Here is a 21,022-nt window from a genome sequence, read left to right as displayed (position 1 = left end):
AAGACAGTTAAGCAAAATAAACCATTCTGACCTAAGGTAAAGGGGGAGGGGTCTGGGACTTCCAAGGGAAGGAAAACAATTTACAGGAGGATGAAAAAGAGTCCACATCTGGTAAACAAATGTTTGCCAGGCCACTCAGAAACAGTGGGATTTAGATGACTTTGACAACACAGGCCTTGCTAGGATCTTCTCTACCTACCTTCTCTGGTTTATAGCATCTTGCAGTTTTCTGTGGTGATAGCTCCCTTCCTGGAGCAGATTTTCTTTCTTTCTTTTTAAAGATTTTTATTTATTTATTCATGAGAGACACACAGAGAGACAGGCAGAGACACAGGCAGAGGGAGAAGCAGGCTCCCTGCAGGGAGCCCGATGTGGGACTGGATTCCAGGTCTCCAGGATCAGGCCCTGGGCTGAAGGTGGCGCTAAAATGCTGAGCCAGCGGGGCTGCCCAGATTTTCTATCGAAAGTCTTTTCAGGCATTTGAGGAGGGAGATAAAGAGCTTTACTGAATCTACTGGGTTCCGATTGTGTTTTAGCTCAAAATAATCTTCATGTCAATATGGTCCATCCTGAGGTGGCTGTGGATTGCACATCTCCATATTTGTCTTTGAGTTGTCTTACCTGCTCTTTTAAATAGAAATCTCCTCCCTCAATTTTAGAGTAGAAGTATTTTTTTATTTTGTTGTTTTGTTTTATTCTGGATGATTTGAGTATGTGTGTTAGTGGGTGTATTTATGCATATTTTGTCTGTGTGTGTGTGTATGTGTGTGTGTATGTAGGTGAGAAGAAAACTCCCTTTTTGCTGTTTAATTCTACAAAGTGATAACTAGATATTCTATAAGTGAAACTTCAACATTACTTTATATATATATATATATACACAGTAGATCAATTTAAGTGAGATTTTTCAATGATTTAATAACTTCTTTAACCAAAAAAGTTAGTAAAACTATCAGGATTTAATAAATGGTATGTAATTAGGAAATTTAGCTTCTTTGAGAATATATTAGTATTTCTGGTGGATTAAATACTTCAAAAATGTCTGTACACACAAAGTTAAGTCAGATTCTCCTAGTACCTCAAGTAATAGATGGCTTTGTTTGCTATTTACCATGTATACACACTATTTGGGAGCTCTAAAGAGATAGTTGCTTAGACACTAATATAATTTGGATCTTTATATTCATCTGCATATATAATCAATAAGCTTAATATACTGTATGCATTAAGTTCTTCACATATTATGTTCACCATGAATTCATGTGATAATTGAAGGCTTTTTACTACCTAATAAATTAAGCTATTAGTATTAAGCTATTAGTATTAAATTAAGCTATTAGTATTAGCTGTTAGTATTTTAGCTTGATATTATAGAAGGGAGCAGAATTTGCTATCCCAAAATATGCCTTAATGGTGTAAGGATTATTGTGAGCTGTTTATTTTGAAGAAACAGCAGACACAGGAAAAACTGAAAACCCAGTAGAAGTTAACTGTTTTGTAAGGGATATTTACATTTATAAGGGAAATCTCCATCCTAAGGCTCTCTCTCTCTCTCTCTCTCTCTCTCTCTTTCTGTATCTGAAAAGGATGACTCAATCTCCAGAAACTCCTGTGAATGGAGGAAGCAAGGACCTAAATCTGCATGACAATCTTACCTCTGTTTATGGTGCTTTTCTTGATAGGTTTCCATTTACTGGCTCCGCCATTAGCCAAACATCTTTTGTCTTTAATTGAAGATGGTGTTTAAGGTGGTGACTGCATGGGAGAGGAGTTAATCGGTTTTCCTGGGTATTTCCCACGTATACAGGAGGTATACGTGTTATTGAACATCTGTTTGTTTTTCTTCTGTTAATCTGTCTTCCTATTACAGAGGGGTCTCAGCCAAGAACCTAGAAGGGTAGAGGGAAAATGATTTATTTATTTTTTTATTAATTACATGATTTATTTAGGATTAACAATTCATTTATTATTAATATAATGAAATGATTTCTCTGCAAAATCACATTTACAAGAAGCATTCATTCATTGGAATATACAAAGGATGAGTATGAGGATGAGAAAGGTAGCAGGCTGGTAATACTAAAAATATCTGTGTTAATGGGACTCCTGGGTTGCCCAGTGGTTAAGCACCTGCCTTTAGCCCAGAGCTTGATCCTGGAGTCCCAGGATAGAGGCCCACATCAGGCTCCCCACAGGGAGCCTGCTTCTCCCTCTGCTTATGTCTCTGCCTCTCTCTCTCTGTGTCTCTCATGAATAAATAGATAAAATCTTAAAAAAATATATCTGGGTTAAGAAAGAAGTATTTGTTTTATGTTCATTTATTATCCTAATGTCATATAAGGATTTGGGATTTAATGTTAACTAATACATTCTTCAACACAATTTCCCATGCAAGAAACAAGGAGTAGGATTCTCCAAACCAGTTCCATAGGTCAGTTGCATGAATTTTGAATTGCTTTATTGAAGATGATGTTTAGAAAATGTTATGCAATACTCATAATGCAATAAAATTTGAGGGTTTTTTTTTTTTTTACTTTTATCTTGTAATGATAATTCAGTACTTCCAAAACTGTTTGGTTTGATCTAATTTCATGGACTTCTATCTTTCCTCTGCAAATAAAAAAAATTTTATGTGGGGAAGGAAGATTTATTTTATCATAATTAGCCAGAAAGATAAACATTCTTTATCTTGAAATTAACATTTTTATGTTATTATTTTTTTAAGGAGTTTTTTAATTTTTAAGTAATCTCTACAGTGGGGAAGTTGAACTTACAACCCTGAGATCAAGAGTTGCAGGTTCTACTGACTGAGCCAGCCAGGCACCTCAACACTTTTTTTTTTTTTTTTTAAATTTTTATTTATTTATGATAGTCACAGAGAGAGAGAGAGGCGCAGAGACACAGGCAGAGGGAGAAGCAGGCTCCATGCACCGGGAGCCCGATGTGGGATTCGATCCCGGGTCTCCAGGATTGCGCCCTGGGCCAAAGGCAGGCGCCAAACCGCTGCGCCACCCAGGGATCCCAACCTCAACACTTTTATGTTTTGAGAACATTATTATCAAGCACTGAAACATACTGTTTATCACCAAATTTAAGAAATGTAGAGCTTTAGCATAAGGGACAGGGATTTGGAACAAGATGATGAATCATCTCCAAGAAATGTAAATGTACAGTAGAGTTTGACATAAGAATACTAAGGAGCTCTGTTCCTTCTCTCTTAGTTAATTGAGTAACTTTATAGTTAAAATAAAATCATAAAATAAAGGTCAATACAACTCCCTAATTTAAACAAAGCATATATATATATGAAAAAATATACAATCATAAAATAATAAAATTTGAGGGTTTTTTTTTTTTACTTTGTCATTATGATTTATTGAGTTATATAGCCAGTTCAACAACAGTTGTTTTGTTTACAGTCAAGTACAGTCATGATCTGCTAGAAATCTAACTTTCATTTAAGCGTAAGGATACTAAGGTACAAAGTTTATTTGTACTTTGTGTACATTGGACTAAGCATTGTAATTCTATTTTTCAGACAGTACAGAGATATTTCAGTGTATGATTACTTTGTTTTTCTGTCTGTATTTAGGATGGATGATGCTGAGGCCTGTTTTATTCTGAGCAGCCGTTGTGAAGTGGATAGGACATCATCTGTAAGTTTCTAAAATCTCTTTCATAAAATTGTTCTTCTCACCTTAGAAGATTGTTTTTGAATTTTTAAAAAATCTGCTAATGTTAAATATAGGTGATTTTAAAATGTTACTAAAGGGAAGCAAATATCTCTAGATTATCTTTGTTATAATATGAATAATAGCTGCCTTATGGACTGTGTCAATGAAACTGTTCTTGAAGTAATTTCTGCTAATCCTTGGTTTTCTGTTGATCATAATGAAATAAGTCATATATTTTTATTAAATATGTTCTTTGCTATGTAATTTTGTTAAAATGGTCTCAATTTCCTCAACTCAAAACAAAGCAGATGGATCAGGCAGTCTGCATTAGAATCAGTTGGAGAGCTTCTAAAAAAGTATGCATTTATGAAAATTTTATTCAGGATATATGAAGTGGGGATCCGGAGTCTGTGTATTTTAAAAAGATCCCCAGGTTATTGGGAAGTACATCCCAACTTGGCAACCTTTGGCATATATGGTCTCTATGACCTTTTTTTTTTTTTTTTGGTTTAAAGTTGCATAAACTCATAATTAACTTAAAAGGTATAACTTATTGAATTATAACTTCTATTTTTAAACATGTATTCCAATTTCATTGTTTTTAAAAGTGTTTTATTAATTTATGTTGAGTAGGTACTGTTAACTCCTTTGTTTCTAAGGTAATGAGTTATCTCTAGCCGTATCTGTTGTGCAGAGACAAAGCCTTGGTGGTTTCCCTAGTGACTGAGGAAAAGGAGATATATGCATGGGTCTTTCAGGGACGTGATTTGCTTTTTTCTGGAGCATTTAAGAGGATACTGTATTATATTAATTTTGACTGTGTGTCCTGAATGTGGCAAGCTTTTGACTTCACTCTAATTTACTAAAGTTCTTATTCAGTTTCTTTTTTTAAAGATTTTATTTATTTATTCATAAGAGTCACAGGGAGAGAGAGAGACAAACAGAGACATAGACAGAGGGAAGCAAACTCCATGCAGAGAGACCGATGTGGGACTTGATCCTGGGGCTCCAGGATCACACCCTGGGCCGAAGGGAGGCTCTCAACCACCGAGCCACCCAGGCATCCCATCTTATTCAGTTTTAAGCCAATTTTTTCATTCTTTTTTTGAAGAGGGTTGTTAGGGCTTGAATTGTGTCCCCCAAAACTTATATCTTGAAGTCCAACCCCCCCAGTACCCCATAATGTCAACTTATTTGGAGATAAAGTCTTAATAGAGATAATCAAGTTATAATGCATTCATTAGGGTGGACCTTCATCCAATAAGACTGATGTTTTTGTAAAAAGAAGAAATTTGGAGACACGTATCAGGGAGAATTCCATGTGAACATGAAGACAACCATTTAGAACCTAAGGGGAGTGGCCTGAAACAGATCCTTCCCTCCTTTACCCTCAGAAGAATGAACCTTGCCAACACTTTGATTTTGGATTTCTGGCCTCCAGGACTGGGAAATAATAAATTTAAACTTTGTAAGCCACCCACTTGGTGCTACTTTATTATTGTAGCCTATCAAACTAATACAAGAGAATAGAGCAAATATAGCTTGGATAATTTGTAAAATATTTCTGAAAATTCATTGGCTCCCCTTTGTCTCCAAGATTGCTATCTCAATTCAGACCACACTCTCATCAGTTCACTTAAGTACTATTTCAGTAGTTTCTTAATTGACTTGGCACATTAGGTGCTCCAAATGTATTTATGAAATAAATGAATTTGAACTGATCATAATCCACTGTATGTTTCCATAATTATTTAGCTTATGTAATTGTATGTCTTGTGTCCCTTAAGTGGTAATTTGATTTTAAATACTTGCAATCCTCCAGGAACAAGGAGAAGCATAAGCATAAGTAAATAAATAAATACATACATAAATAAATAAAATCTTTTAGAGGACTCTTTACAACGTGAATTTGGGATCATTCAGCTAAATAAATGCATTCTATTTCGTCCTGACACTGCTAAATTCACAGGAAATGAATAAAAAATGTCACTCATTAGGATGAAGGAGATGGTGGTAGAAGAGACAGCACTAACACAAGTTTGGAAGCTAGAAAGCAGATGGGTGAGTGGTAACTGACTTAGACAGAAGGAAGTTATAATTTAAGTTGAGAGAGGAAACAAGTCAGAAGCAGGCTGCTTTTTGCAATGGAACCTCAAAAGTCTCAAGAAATAGAGGCACCAGATGCTTCTGTGAGTAGGGTTATATGTAGGACTAAACATATGAATAGTGATTAAAAGTCTGTAAAAGAAACAATTAGACTCCCTGAATCCCTCCAGAAATCTATTGCTGATCCCTTTACCCACCTGGGAAATGGATTTACTGTTGGGAGATTTGATACAGAGATACCTTTCACTCAGAACCAGTAGGTGCAGCTGAGAGGGTAAATCAAAGATATTAAAGAATAAGTTACTTCACTGAATGTGAGATGCTTCTCCCAAATGACTCAGAAACCTAATAACCAGGTCTACACCTCCACTGGCATAAGATTAGAAATTTTTTTTCTGGGTGAATGGTCCATCACAAGTGAGAATGACGTATATATGTGCTTATATATGCATGTCTATATGGCATGTATGTGTGTATGTGTGTGTGTGCAGCATCACAGATTAATCACCCTACAATAAGGTCTATGTGAAAATAAGATTTCCACATTTAATCAAATCCCAAATAGCTTTTGAATGTTTCACTTTTACATATGTTCAGATAATAGAAATCATTAAATATTTAAAGAAATTCCTGACAAGGAAAAGAAGAACAAAGACAAAAAGTGTATAGAAAAGAGGAACTCTGAGGAAACAAAGAAAACTATACAATTCTGGGAGAAGAAATAGATTTTAAAATATATAATAAATGTCGTCAGAATAACATTAGAAGTTGAGGACAGTGTACATATATAAAACAAGAATAGTTGGCTGTAGAGCAAAACAGTTGAAGACAAAACAAGAAACATTTAGTGAACCAAAACGAGCTCCTGGAAATTAAAAATAATATAACACATGAATAATTGTATACAAGGATTAAGAGAAAAGCAAGAGAGGTGAAGAAACAGGACAAAGTACTACTCCCAAGACTGGAGACACTGATTGACACGCAAATATAGAGGATAGTAATTTACTCAAGCCAGAGACTCATAAGTGGAAATCATCCTGGGAACTAGTGTGGGGGCAGGAAAACCTGAACTATAATTGATTAATTGCTGGAGTTTCAGTGCCGACAACTTTGAGACTTAACCTACCTGTCCCCTCCCTGCCCCCACCTCCCAAGGAAATGTAGTCCTCAGGAAAAGATACCATAATTTTGTGAGATTTACCTCCAGGAGCTTAACTAGGTTCTCCTAGTAAATATGAGAAAAAAAATCCCTTTGGGATTTCAACAAGTGGCCAGGCAAAGAAACCATTTTGAAATACATTAGAGCATTCTGTTCCTCTTAACAGTCCCTGCTTTCAGGGAAACTAGTAAACCAGAGCTTAACCTGCTGGATACCTAGTTATCAGAGAGTAACTGATGTGGGTCAAGGGTAATATTCAATTTTAGATCACTCTAGCCATCCTTTTTCAATTAAGGGGGCTAGGACACTGAAAGAACATTTGTGAAGGTTACAGTCCAGAGGTATTGGCTCACTAAAAGGCTGACACCAAATCATGGAACTATAGAACACTTTCCCTTATCCCACAGCTCACTCTCTCATGTCTAAAGATCTGCTTATAGCAGTTTCTTTAACTTCATATATTGTGACTGGCTATCAAGAAAAAAATTTCAAGGCATATCAAAAGGCCAAAAAGATAATTTGAAGAGGCAGAGCAAGGGACAGAACAGACATGGCAGGGATGTTGAACTTACCAGACCAGTAATTTAAAATAACTGATTAATATTCTAAGGGATATAATGGATAAAATAGCACGCATAAACAAATGGGTAGTGCAAGCAGAGAGATAGAAGAAACATTAATAAAAAACCAATAGAAATGCTAGAGATAAAAAATTATAACAGCAGGGGTCCCTGGGTGGCGCAGCGGTTTGGCGCCTGCCTTTGGCCCAGGGCGCGATCCGGGAGACCCTGGATCGAATCCCACGTCGGGCTTCCGGTGCATGGAGCCTGCTTCTCCCTCTGCCTGTGTCTCTGCCTCTCTCTCTCTCTCTGTGTGACTATCATAAATAAATAAAAATTAAAAAAAGAAAATTATAACAGCAATGAAGAATGCTTCTGATGAGCTTATTAGTAGACTGGACATGGTTAAGGAAATAATCTTTGAATTTGAGGATAACTCAACAAAAACCTCCAAACTAAAAGGCAAAGATAGCAAAGACTGAAAAACTAAAACACCCAAAACCAGAACAGAATATCCAAGGACTCTGGGACACCTGCAAAAGGTGTAACATAGATGTAATGGGAATATCAGAAGGAGAAGAAAGAAAGGAATAGAAGAAGTATTTGAAAGCATAATAACTGAAGATTTCCCCAAATTAATATCAGACACCAAACTGCAGATCCAGGAAACTCAGAGAACATCAAGCAGAAAAGACAAAAAAAAAAAAAAAAAAAAAAAAATACACCTCGATGTATCATTTTCAAAGTATAGAAAATAAAAAATAAACTCCTGAAAGAAGCTGGGGACGATTGGAACATTCTAACTATAGAGGAGCAAAGATAGGAATTTCATCTGACTTATCACCAGAAAGCATGCAAGCAAGAAGAGAATGTAGTTAAATATTTACAGTGTTGGGAAATACTACAGAAGGGAAGTCAATGTCAGAGTTTAGGGCACCTTGAATAGAGGGACAGGGTGCAGAACCTGGGCCCTGTTAATTGAATGGAATTTTAGGTCTTGACAGATGGCAAAGAAGAAAAACCAATATCTTTGAGTGGCATTAAGTATATGGTATTTCTTCTCCTTTGGCAAAGACTGAGGAGTCTCACAACTGATTTGTGCTTGTGTAAATAGAGTCTTATACAAGTGTCTTCAGTACTTAGAGAAACAGACTTTCAGGATTTGATTACAAAATGGTTGGCAGCCTACTCCTAGTATGCTCAAATCTGAACACACCAGTAGGCCACCATTCAACTCTTTAAAATCATTTTTACATACGTGGGCACAATGGTCTAATTAAAGATTTATTTAGAAAAAAATGTAAGGACTCAGAAAAATGTTGCACTATGCTAAATAGCTGTGTTAGTATTGTATTAGTATTGCTTGATAATGAACATACTCCCATACTATTGTCTTAATAAAGGCCTGGCATAGTCACTGCTGCAAACCATTCTACATTGTTTCCTACAGAGAAGTTGGTTCAACAACTTCTAGTCCCCTGCCGTCAGCCCCCAGGATTTGGCTTAAATCCTATGAGGAGAGTTGAAGCACTGCCCTTTGATTCTCCAAAGGTTAATAAATATATGAATTTTTGGCCAAAAATCTAGGTCATCTTGTTTTGTTTAAATCTTTGTGTACATATGAGGAGTTGGCCCAGGCAAACTTATTTTAGTTGCCTCTCCCCAAGTAGGTTATTCCTTTTGGGAGGTGGGGGGAAGAAGAGAATAAGTAAGTCCTCCTTTATGATTATCCAGTTCTGCTACAGCTGAATCATTTCACATTCATTAAACCTTTTTTTGTATCTTCATTTAGAGGAAAATGACCTCTAGAATTTTACACTTAATGCAGTCAAGTCAGTATCATTGTCATTTATACTCGTTTTGGGGAGTGAAAGTGAGTGTCTTGGGAGGGTCAGAAGGCCTGGAATCTCCATATATTCCTACTGATGGAGTTTTGCTCCAATTTGACTTAAGAACTATCTGGTCTCCCTAATTGTAATCCAGTGCACTCAGATTAGACAATTGAATCACATGGTAAAATTGTAGGAGATTCTCAGGAAATTCCTTCTCTAGTCTGCAAGGGGTAACAATCAGTCACTCCTACTGCATATTCTGCAACAGGGGTTGAGAAATAGAGTTGAAACTATTTGATAGCAAAAAGAAACATGTAGATTTCTATTTTACTGACACCGTTACAGAACAAAGTAAAAAGTTCTACTTGGATAAGGTCATTTACATTGAATCTTCCTTGGAGAAATATTTGTTAAATAAATAAAATTAGGCAAGTTTTTTTTTCTTTGCTTAACTTTAATTCCGAAGATATATATGTGAAATTAATTAGTGAAATCTTTATGATTTCTTAAGAATTAATTTAGATTAATTTTTAAAATATATTTGTTCCTAAAATGAACCTTTTTAATAATTATTTTTAATTATTAGGATTAAAATTAATTAATTAAATAAAATTAAATAAAAATTAAATAATTAATTTTTAATTATTAGGATTAGATTTACCTTGCAATATTTTCTAGTTGTATATATGTATACCTGAGTTAGGATTATCTGTTGTGTGGAGAAAATAAATTTTTAATGTCTATAGAGCTGAATTTTTTATATTAGGCATACTTTCAAAGAAATTTTTCTAAATGTGGTTCAAAAGCATTCTTATGTGATAGCCCAATAGATACATGAAAAGACATTCAACATCAGTAATCATCAGGGAAATGCAAATCAAAACACAGTGAGAGAATAGCTTACAACTGTTAGAATGGCTAAAATAAAAAAGACAAGAAACAGCAAGAGTTGGTGAGGATGTGGAGAAAAGGGAACCCTTGTGCACTATTTGTGGGAATGTAAATTGGTGCAACTAATGTGGAAAACAGCGTGGAGGTTTCCCCAAAATTATAAATAGAAATAAAATATAATCCAGTAATTCTTATACTGAGTATTTACCCAAAGGAAATGGAAACATTAATTCAAGAAAATATATTCACCCTTATGTTTACTGTAGCAGTATTTTCAATAACTAAGATATGGAAGCAACTTCAATATCCACTGTTAGACAAATGAATAAGGACAATGTGGTACACACACACACACACACACACAATGGAATATTATACAGCCATAAAAAAGATGAGACCAGTCCATTTTTGACAGCTTAGATGGACCCAGAGAATATTATGCTAAGTGAAATAAATCATGCAAGGCAAGACAAATACCATATGCATTCACTCATATGTGAAATCTAAAAAAAATAAACAAGCAAGAAGCAGAATTAGACCTATAAATGTACAGAACAAAGTGTTGGTTGCCACAGGGAAGGAGAACAGGATATTGGACAAAGCAGATGAAGGGAAGTGGAACATGTAAGCATCCAGGTATGCAATGAGTAAATCATGGGAATAAAAGGCACAGCATAGGGGATATAGTGAATGAGATTGTAATAGCATTTTGTGGTGACAGATGGTAGGTACACTTATGGGGAGCATAGCATAACATGCAGAGAGGTTGAATCACTATGTTTTGCACCTGAAACTAATGTGACATTGAGTGTCCTCTATACTCAAAAATTAAAAAAAAATCATCCTATTATGAAAATTTTCTTTTATATTATTTTCTTTGATATAGTTACACCTGTGAAAAATACTTAACCGACTGAGCCACCCAGGAGCCCCATCTTCTGTTGTTTTAATAACATTTTTTAAACCAGATAGGATACTGCCAAGTATAGTATTACTTTGTGTACATTTTTCTAATTGGGAAAAGAGACAGAGTTGTGAATAATATCAAAATGAAAAATTAATAAATATTCCCAATGGTTCTGTTTTAGAATTAATAATATTTCATAAAAATAAACATATTCCTATATAAAGTTTTATATTTATTCCAATATTCAAATATCAAAAGGTAATCATGAACCTGAAAGGTGCCATAGCAGCATCCTTTCTAATCTTTTTCTTCTTTGTATTGAATGACAAGAATTATTTTTAAGAAATCATTAAGTGTAGTTTCATTAGTGTCAAAAATCCTTTTTCATGATTCTAGATCAACTTTAATTAAAAAGAATGAATGAAGCTGAGGGGCTCCTGGCTGGCTCAGTCAGTGGAGCATGTGACTCTTGATCTTGGGGTTGTAGGTTTGTGCCCCACACTGGATGTAGAGATTATTAAAAAAAAATCTTAAAAAAAGAATGGAGCATATGATATCTGCTTTTAAAGAAAATGCCCATTTTTCCCATGAGATGACAAATTATTTATTATTTTTTTATATTGAAAAGATAGCAGACTTTTTTTTTAAGATTTTATTTATTGATTCATTAGAGACACACAGAGAGAAAGGCAGAGACATAGGCAGAGGGAGAAGCAAGCTCCATGCAGGGAGCCTGATGTGGGACTCCATCCTGGGTCTCCAGGATCATGCCTGAGCCAAAGGCAGGTGCTTAACCGCTGAGCCACCCAGGCGTCCCAATAATAGACTTTCAAACATGTATTTTACTACATAACCTATTGTGCAGAATGATAACATTTTAAAAACATCTAATAATGTAATGCTAATTTTCTACAAAAATCTTGCATGTTTATACAGAACTGGAGTTCTAGTCAATGTTGCTCCTCTTTGTATACATATTTTAGCTCATTTTTTTCGAGTCCATTTAATAAAGCAAACAAACAGAAAGGAACCAAACAAATTTAACATTTCATGAGTAGCTTTCATGTGGTCAGGCATTTTGTGCACATTATGTCATTTCATGCTTACCACAATTGTTTTATAGATGAGAGAACCAAGGCTCAGGATTGTTAATTAGATTTCCCAGAGCAGCGGAGTCTGGGCTTTACCCAGGTCAGGTCAACTTTAACACTCCTTTCTTGGTACCAAACTGCTTCCCATGGTGATAATAGCTGACTGTTTGAATGGGTCACACATTTGTACATGAAAGTGGTTCCACAGTTTGAAATTTTAATTGGTAAGAAAACATATATATATATATATATATATATATATATATATATATGATTTTAGGTATCAGTTGTCTGTTCTTTTTTCCATTTTTAATCTATTTCCTAAAAGAGGATACTTACTCTCAATCCATTGAACTGCTGATACTATATTTTTTATCTCTGCTTTGTAAAAATATGGCATTTGTTTCCTTCTCTCCTTCAGCTTTCATTCCCAATTTTCCATGATCCAATTTTGGTCTTTTGTACTTATATTTTTGCATTTGAAGACTGATACCATTTACGTTTTTGTCCTGTGATCCAAACTAAGTCTTCTGCCATTGTTTGTGGATTAAGTCTAAATGTTAGATGCAATAAGAACATAGAATTTTGTGACTATGTACACATTGTTCACTGAAGGCCCAGTCCTCACTTTAAAAAAAAATGTGTTTTGTTTATTTGTTCATGAGAGACACAGAGAGAGAGGCAGAGATATAGGCAGAGGGAGACACAGACTCCCTGTGGGGAGCTGGATGTGGGACTCAATCCCAGGACTCTGGGATCACGCCTTGAGCAGAAGGCAACAGCTCAACCACTGAGCCACCCAGGCATCCCCCAGGGGTCACTTTGATTACATATTTCCTTTTTTGTATTGTTTCCTGTCATCTTCTAAATTTTCAAAATCAGTATATATTACAGGTATTTGTTACCATTCAGTATTTTTTTTCTGGCTGATTTGCTATCTGCACTTACTATCCTATCATAAGCTAATTCATTATTTACATTTTCCTATAGAGTTTACATATCTTAGTCCACTTTGCTTCAAATTTACATGGAGCCAGTTGACATAATTGTTTGTATGCTTCTTAGACCGGAGTATAGCATTTTACCCAAGGAATAAAAGTGCTGTAGGGTAATACTATCACCCTTTTAAACCATTCATTCACTGAACAAATATTTATTGAGTGGTTTATAGTACAAGTATTGATATACCAACTGAAGATGTATTTATGAATATAACAATGAAAAAATCTGTTTTCATTATTTCTGTTTCTTTTAAAAGATCTTCTCTAAAAAGCATTTTGTGTTTAAGAGATCAATGCATGAAGAAGATATAACACTCCTCAATGTGTGCACAACTTGTCATGAAACCTCAAAGTACATGAAAAACAAAATGGCAGAATTGGAAGGAGGTGTAAAAAGCTACAATCATTAGAAATCTCAGTATTCATCTCTAAATTACTAACAGAAGAAGTAGAAAGAAAATCAGTAGGGTTATAAAACAAAACAAAACTTGAGCTCGTTTTTACCAACTAGATCTAATTGACATATATAGAACATTACACTCAACGTGTACAGGACACACATTTTCTGCAAGTGCACATGGAACATTAACAGAAAAAGACCATATGCTGGACAATAGAAGCAATGACAGAAAAGTTAAAAGAAAGAAAACATACAGAGTATGTTCTCTGATCATAATAAAAATTAACTAGAAATTGACAATAAATCTATAGCAGGACAATATCTAAATAAGTAAAAATTAACAAATTCCTAAACAAGCCATGAGTAAAATACAAAATAACCCAGGGAGGATTTGAATTATTTTAACTGAATTGTGATGAAAATGTACATATCACAATTTAGGGGACACAGCTGAGGTCATACCTAAAAAGAGATTCATAGCTTTGGATTCTTGGATTAGAAATGAAAGTTTAAAATTAAATAGCAAAGTGGAAGTAGAGGCAGCAAATACAGACTTTAGAAGTGGTTTCTGTAAATGGGAGCAGAGAAATGTAGCAGTACTTGATAGTAATGTGTGGTGAAGGAAAACTTTGTTTCCCTTTTTTTTTCTTTCTTTCTTTTTTTTTTTTTTTTTAGTGAGAAAAATTTTAGCAAGTCTGTATGCTAAAGGAAATGACCCACCAGAGAGGGTAAAATGAATGATTCAGGAAAGCAAAAAAATTAGAAGAATAAAGTCATAGGATGTACAAGGTAGAATAGGATCCAGTGTATAGGCAGAGGTTTACCTTTGCTAAGTGTGTAAAAAGCTCACTCATTTTAACAAGAGGCAAGTACATGGTCAGATGTGATGGAGAGCACCTTGGACATTTTTTATTATTTCTATTTTCTCATAGTAGTTGAGATCATCAGGACAGAGGGATGAGAGGGCGGAGGTTTGAGGAACTGTATGAAATAGTTCTCTACAGCAGCAGGAAAGTGAATGGCCTGGAGGATTATGGTGTTGCTGAGCTTTGTTCATCTCCTATGTAATATTTTGGATTCTCAATTTTAAGTAAGGCCTGTTTAGCATATATGTGTGTTTGTGCCAGCCATTTGTTATTTGTCACAGAAAGGGAGTTGGATTTATCAAGGTTGTAGTTTTTCCTGTAGAGTAGGCCTGATTGAGAGAGGAGAGCAAAATGATTACTTATGCAAGGGTCTGCTTATTTGGTGAAACATTTTATACAAGCTCGTAAGCAGGGAAATGAGAACGTGGGTATAGAGGTAACAGAGTAATAAGGCAGATGGATTGAGGTTGCTGATGATGTCAGATGTTCCTTGGAATCACAGTCCCAGGTAGTGAGCTGGAAAGTTAACAGGTGGTGAATGGACAGGAAGGAAGGATGTCTTATATTGTGATATGTTTTAAAAGGTTCAGACATTTTCCTTTTTAATATCTTGTTCACTCAGTCTATGACTAGGCGTGCTGAAAAAGACTCGTTCAATGTTAAGTCCCTACTGAGTCATTGTAATGTATGCAGCATAATAGATTTACCCTCTGGATGGGTTTTCTTTGCAGTGGTGAAAGAATTTAATTTTTGGAGCTGAACTGGGCATATGGATTTTTACATAAATGGCCTACTTCTGAAAAAAACCTGTAATGTTTGCTTTGCTCTTTTAGCTTTCTTGGCACAACTGGTTTTTAATTTTCTTGCTTTTTGGAACTGAGGGAAAAAAGAAAGAAAAGAAATACATAATAATACCTCTCATTTATTAGCCATCACTAAATATCAATTACACGTTAGAGATCATTTGTATATATCGATACATATTCCATATGTGATGTATTTTTCACAACAACCCTGCAAGGAAGTTAGTACTAACTCCAATTTGCAGATTAATAAAACAAGATTCTGGTTAGTTACTTAAGCTTCTTAGAGCATATGGTTAAGAGCTCTAAGACCTAATACTTATATTTTATTCTGTCTGTATCAAGGAAAAATTGTACCAGGCATTGCTAAACAGGCAAAGAAGATTTTATTTAGGACTTTTGCAATAAAGGAGAGAGATTGAACTCAACTCCTTGGAAATAAAAGGCTGGAGAATTCTTAAGTTCTGGGATGAACTAGGTGGAAAAGTACTAGAGGAGGGAGATTGCTCCATGTAATTATGCCATCATTTGCTAATCGTCTCTTATAAAAGTTAGGATCCTATCTTCCAACAGAGATTGGGAGGTAGGGGCTCTAGCCCCTTTGTAGATTACATTTCAGAGCAATGGCCTTCAGATTCTTGAGAGAGACATTTCTGGGTTGTAAAACTGATGAGAGTGTGGGAGATTTAAATCACAAAGGGGAAGAAAAAGGGATTTATAATTGGACTTTTTAAAAAGTAAATGTTCAAAAAAAATAAAAAATAAATAAAAAGTAAATGTTCTATGAAAAGGGTGGTCAGAGGCCTATAATCAGAAAGAAACCTGATAGGAAATCAAGTTGTCAGGAAATCAAGTTGAGGGAAATTTTAAAGCCTTCTTGGTCATCTGACCCCAAAGACTTTAAGTCGTAACTTTTAGAAAAAATTTTAATTTATACTATGCTATTATCTTTCCTCATAAATGTCAAAGATGTTCATTTTTTCCTTATAATTACATGCATTTTTGAACATATGGAATCTTAGAGTAGAAGGTAAACAATCATCAAACATGCAGACAGCAAATTCCCTATGTGACCCTTTCAGACAGCATGAGGAAAGAGCTAAGATAAAATGTTGGCAATTGCAGAGGAGGAAAAATAATTTTCCTCTACATTCTAGGTTTTGTGGTGGTTCTTCCCGCAATAATAAAAGAGTGACAAAAGAAAAACAATCATAAACTTAATATGTATACCTCATGTATACACTTCCTGGGAGATACCCAGGAAAGCAGTAAAACTCCCCCAAATGGTCCAAGTCATCACCTTAAATGGTATCTTCAGCTAATAATGAAAGAAGGATGCTGGGACTGGGGAGACTAGTTCTGGGAGGTGATCAAGAAAAGTACAGTTAGATTGTTACACAGATTTAAGTCTCGTGTCTTCTCCACTGATAACAGAGCTGTGGTTTAGAGTCATTCTTCTCTTGGTACAAGAAGAGAGCCACCCTTACAAGTAGAGATTTTCCTTATAAATATATATTTAATGGGTAGATTCTACTCTGATTTAAGAGCTTGGCTACTGTTTCTCAAAAATAATCAGATCAAAATGGTCTTTATGCTAAAAAGGCATATTCTGCTACCTTTCACAGTTTGAACTTTTTAAAAAGAATTTGTTTTGTCTTAAGCAGATCTATTTTGAGCATTGCAATACTTGAACACATAATCATTTCTATTATTTCAAAAATTCTTTAGAGAGGTTTTCCAAAGTTTCTTGCATGGTTATTCAACCCAGTGGTTAATAATCTGTTCTCAAAAGCATCTTCCTTTCTAATTTATAAAATCACAGAATTTCAAACTGTGAATTTTAAACTTGCTTAAGACACCGTGGGATCACTAGTGCAACTCAGTTTTTAATCTGTCCAGAAATATCTTTTAGTGAATTCTTGACAGATGATCATCATGGAACTTCAATTACACGTTTTCAAGATAACCTAGCCTCTTTATGAATTATTTTAATTATTACTTACTTGACACTTGTCAGTGACTTTGTGAAATTTTAAGACACGGTGGTCACAATTTTGTTAAAAGGATAAATCAGAGAAAACCAAGAGGATTATGATCTGGAATTAGATTTGGTATTGATGGTGATTGTTGAAGAATCTGAGAGAGAACATAAGTACACAAAATATATTATTTAAGGGATATAAGGCTCTGGACAAATTATTGAAACATAGGCCAACTTGCACTAAGAAACAATACAGGATTTCAGCTTTGGAAAGCAGAGCACAAAATAGGCTTTGGTTCTTGACAAGCAAGGGCAGAAAGGAGGCACGTTATTTAACTGGCCATAAAGTTGACTTGCTGCACAGTGCCAAAATTTTAGGAATATGTTATATCTGGAATTTCAGACAAACAATTAGGTTTCTGCCATGATGTATTTGAAGGAATAGTACACTCTCAGCTTAAGAATGGAAAAATTTTTGTTTAAAGATTTTATTTATTTATTCATGAGAGACACAGAGAGAGAGAGAGAGAGGCAGAGACACAGGCAGAGGGAGAAGCAGGCTCCATGCAGAAGCTTGACATGGGACTCGATCCCGGGACTCTGGGATCACGCCCTGGGCCGAAGGCAGCGCTAAACTGCTGAGCCACCCGAGGATCCCGAAGAATGGAAATTTAAAGTAGGTTATAAACCCTGAGAGATCATTGGAAAGAGCAGGAAATACATACAAATAATCTTAAAACTGAAATCCAAGATAATGTTTCGGTCTCTGACATAATGTCAGATCCCTTCTGTTTAAACTTGGCAGAAAGATGAAGTTATCCTAGCAGCCCTGAGCTTTTTTATTTTTTTATTTTTTTTTATTTTACTTATTTATTTGAGAAAGAGAGACAGAGATTGTGGGAGAGAGCATGAGCAGAGAGGAGAGGGAGAAGCAGACTCCCCACTGAGCAGGGAGCCAGATGTGGGGCTTGATCTCAGGATCCAGAGATAATGCCCCTGAGCTGAAGTTAGACACTTAACCGATTGAGCCATCCAGATGTCTCAAGTTTTTTCTTTTAAGATTTTAAAAAATTTATTTATTTGAAAGAGAGATTGAGAGAGAGAAAGAGAGAGAGAGAGAGAGAGAGCAAGCATACATGGAAGGGGCAGAGGGAGAGGGAGAGAGAGAATCTCAAGCAGACTCCATGCTGAGCATGGAGCCCATCATAGGGCTTGATCCCAGGACCCTGAGATCATGACCTAAGGTGAAACCAAATTGAATGCTTAACCAACTGCACCAGGCATCCCAGCCCTATGAGTTCTGATACCAAGAGCTAGAAGCTAGACTAAAACCTCTTTAATTATTCTTGACTCTAATGTAGATTGTTTTTGAAGATTGGGTTAATGGCTGAACGTATAGATATTTGACTCAAATTAGGTGATGTTTTAATAGCTTGCTAGTCTAAAAGGGAAAACGATATATATTTTTAAAATTTTATTTACAAATTTATTTTTTTTTAAAGAGAGCATGCACTGCGAAAGGGGCAGAGGGAGAGAGAGTGAGAGAATCTCAAGCAGACTCCTCACTGAGCACAGGGTCTGACACATGGCTTGATCTCACAACTCTGAGATCATGACCTCAAGCTTAAATCAGGATTTGGTTGCTTAACTTATGGAGCCACCTAGGCACTTGAATATTTTAATGTTTTTATATCTATTAAGGTTTTTTGTTATACTTCATTTTTAAGAAGTTTTATGTAAGAAAATGTTTTATGTAAGAAAATCTTGAATTACTTTTGTACTTAATAATATATATCAAATTTACAATTCATTACAAATGAACTATGTAGTTTCCTTAATTCAGTCATAAAGTCAAACCAATTAATTATAGGTGGCATATATTATAGGTTCTATGTGTCAGAATTACATTCAGTTTTTTGTGTTATTAGGTATCTATATCTATGTATGCAATATATATGTGTTAGATACACATTTTAAGCTTATAATTTATCAATTTAGCTACTAGACCCAGACAATGGAATTGTGAACAAAATAGGCCTTGGATTCAAGGTGCTTTGAATTTAACTGAAAGCCTTTAGAAGAACTTCTGGGAATATATTATTCTCTGAGCAATGATTGTATTCGGCAGGAGTTGCTTATAAAACAACACATTTGAGTTGTGTTTAGGAAATATTTTTTTTTCCAGTTGGGTGCAAGATATTTTACCCAGTATAAATGTTGTATCTACATTGTTTAGCAAATTTATTTACATATATTATTTTAAGTTTCAGGATTCAGTTTTACTTGACCCTAAAAAATGTGTTCAGTAGATAAATTAGCAAGGTATATTCAATATGTAAAAAATAAATCTATCATTTGTTCAGTGCTACAGATGTATTTAATGAATTGAACATTGGCTTGAAAGTGACCTTTGATCAGACTAATGTCTTATTATTTTCTGAGTCATAGACTATATTTGGGAATCTAATAAAAATTGTAAATTCTCATGAAGGAGTGGAAAACAATTCATGTATAGAACTTCATCGAAAATGTCTGTGTTCTTTTATGGGTCATTTGGAATTTCGGAAAGAAGATCTTTGTCATAGGTAAAATGATGTATTTTAGGTCCTTAGAATGCCAACAAGTAATTTTTAGATATTTCAAATGATAAAAGTTGAATTTTATGAAGGTGATTTTAGCCAATTAATTTTTAGGTAAACTGACTTTAGGTGAAATGTTCTGCTTTCACAGTAGCAATAGACACCTACGATGACCCAATAATACCCTGTGTTAGTTTCCTTTATTATTTAGGCTGTTTATTCCAAAGTTTCATGGTCGATACTTTTACTTTTTGGTTACAATTACATTTAGAATATCTTATTTCAGGCTGAATTTTGTCAGCAAGGAAAAATAAAGATCAATATCATTCTCTGTTAGAAAAATGAATTAAAAATCTTGTTTCTGTGACACTTTTATTATGTGTATTAGCAAATACTTATTTTCTATTCCTCATGTGACATTTATGCCGTAGTATACTTACCTTGTTTCCTTTTTTCCTTACTTATGCTCCTCTCATAGATCATAGATTCCTGTTGGTAAGGCAAAATGCATGAAAAAAACAAGAAGGATTTATGGGCTTTTAGGATCATTTCATCCAACTATTTATCCACTGAATTGAACATGTTTACTAAATGCTTTCTTTATGCCTGATGCTTCTTTACATTATCTCATTTAATGCTCACAATATCCCTATGAGGTACATATGGTTTTTGGTAAACTCATCTTTGAAAAGCAAATGAAAGCTGGGTACTAGAGGTGAGCTTTAGATGAATGAAGTATAAACATGGCCCTTGTCCTCTTGAAGTTTAGTGGGCATCAACTTGAAAAAACAGGTGGGTTAACACTATGATGGACAAATGCAGAATGAAGTGGAACAGCTAGCATGGACATTAGTCAGAAGAGGGTCTCCTAGAATAAGTGACAGAAATCCTGTTCCACATCAGAAGTCCTGGAGGCTCAATGTGGAGAATGCTATCACTGGAATAAAGAGTGCCAAGGCTGGGGAAGTATTTTGGGGACAGTTTAATAAAGGGTCCTGCAGCTTTATTAAGAAGTTTGGATTTGATTCTGAGAGTAAGAAAGTCATTACAGGGTTGTTGGTAGCCAAATACACATAAGACTGTAGTTTGAAAGGGTAGTAAATCTGATAGAAACACAGAATTAGTAAAAAATATAAAACTTGAAATAGATTGATTTGGAGGTTGTTGCT

General features: G+C 34.9%; 1 protein-coding gene across 9 annotated transcripts in view; it reads left to right on the top strand.

Annotated features, from left to right (window-relative positions):
* The window catches only part of KCNT2 (potassium sodium-activated channel subfamily T member 2), a 375,231-nt gene that overhangs the window by 181,685 nt on the left and 172,524 nt on the right, over positions 1-21,022 (top strand). For all 9 annotated transcript variants that reach the window (XM_072814992.1, XM_072814994.1, XM_072814987.1 and 6 more), the window contains one exon: positions 3,593-3,656. In XM_072814992.1, the coding sequence (XP_072671093.1) occupies positions 3,593-3,656 (64 nt within the window). The remainder of the gene's footprint in view (positions 1-3,592; positions 3,657-21,022) is intronic.

The sequence above is a fragment of the Canis lupus genome, chromosome 38 (genome assembly GCF_048164855.1).
Source record: "Canis lupus baileyi chromosome 38, mCanLup2.hap1, whole genome shotgun sequence".
NCBI lineage: Eukaryota > Metazoa > Chordata > Mammalia > Carnivora > Canidae > Canis > Canis lupus.
The sequence above is the reverse complement of the archived record's forward strand: the minus strand, read 5'-3'. Positions and strand labels throughout refer to the sequence as shown.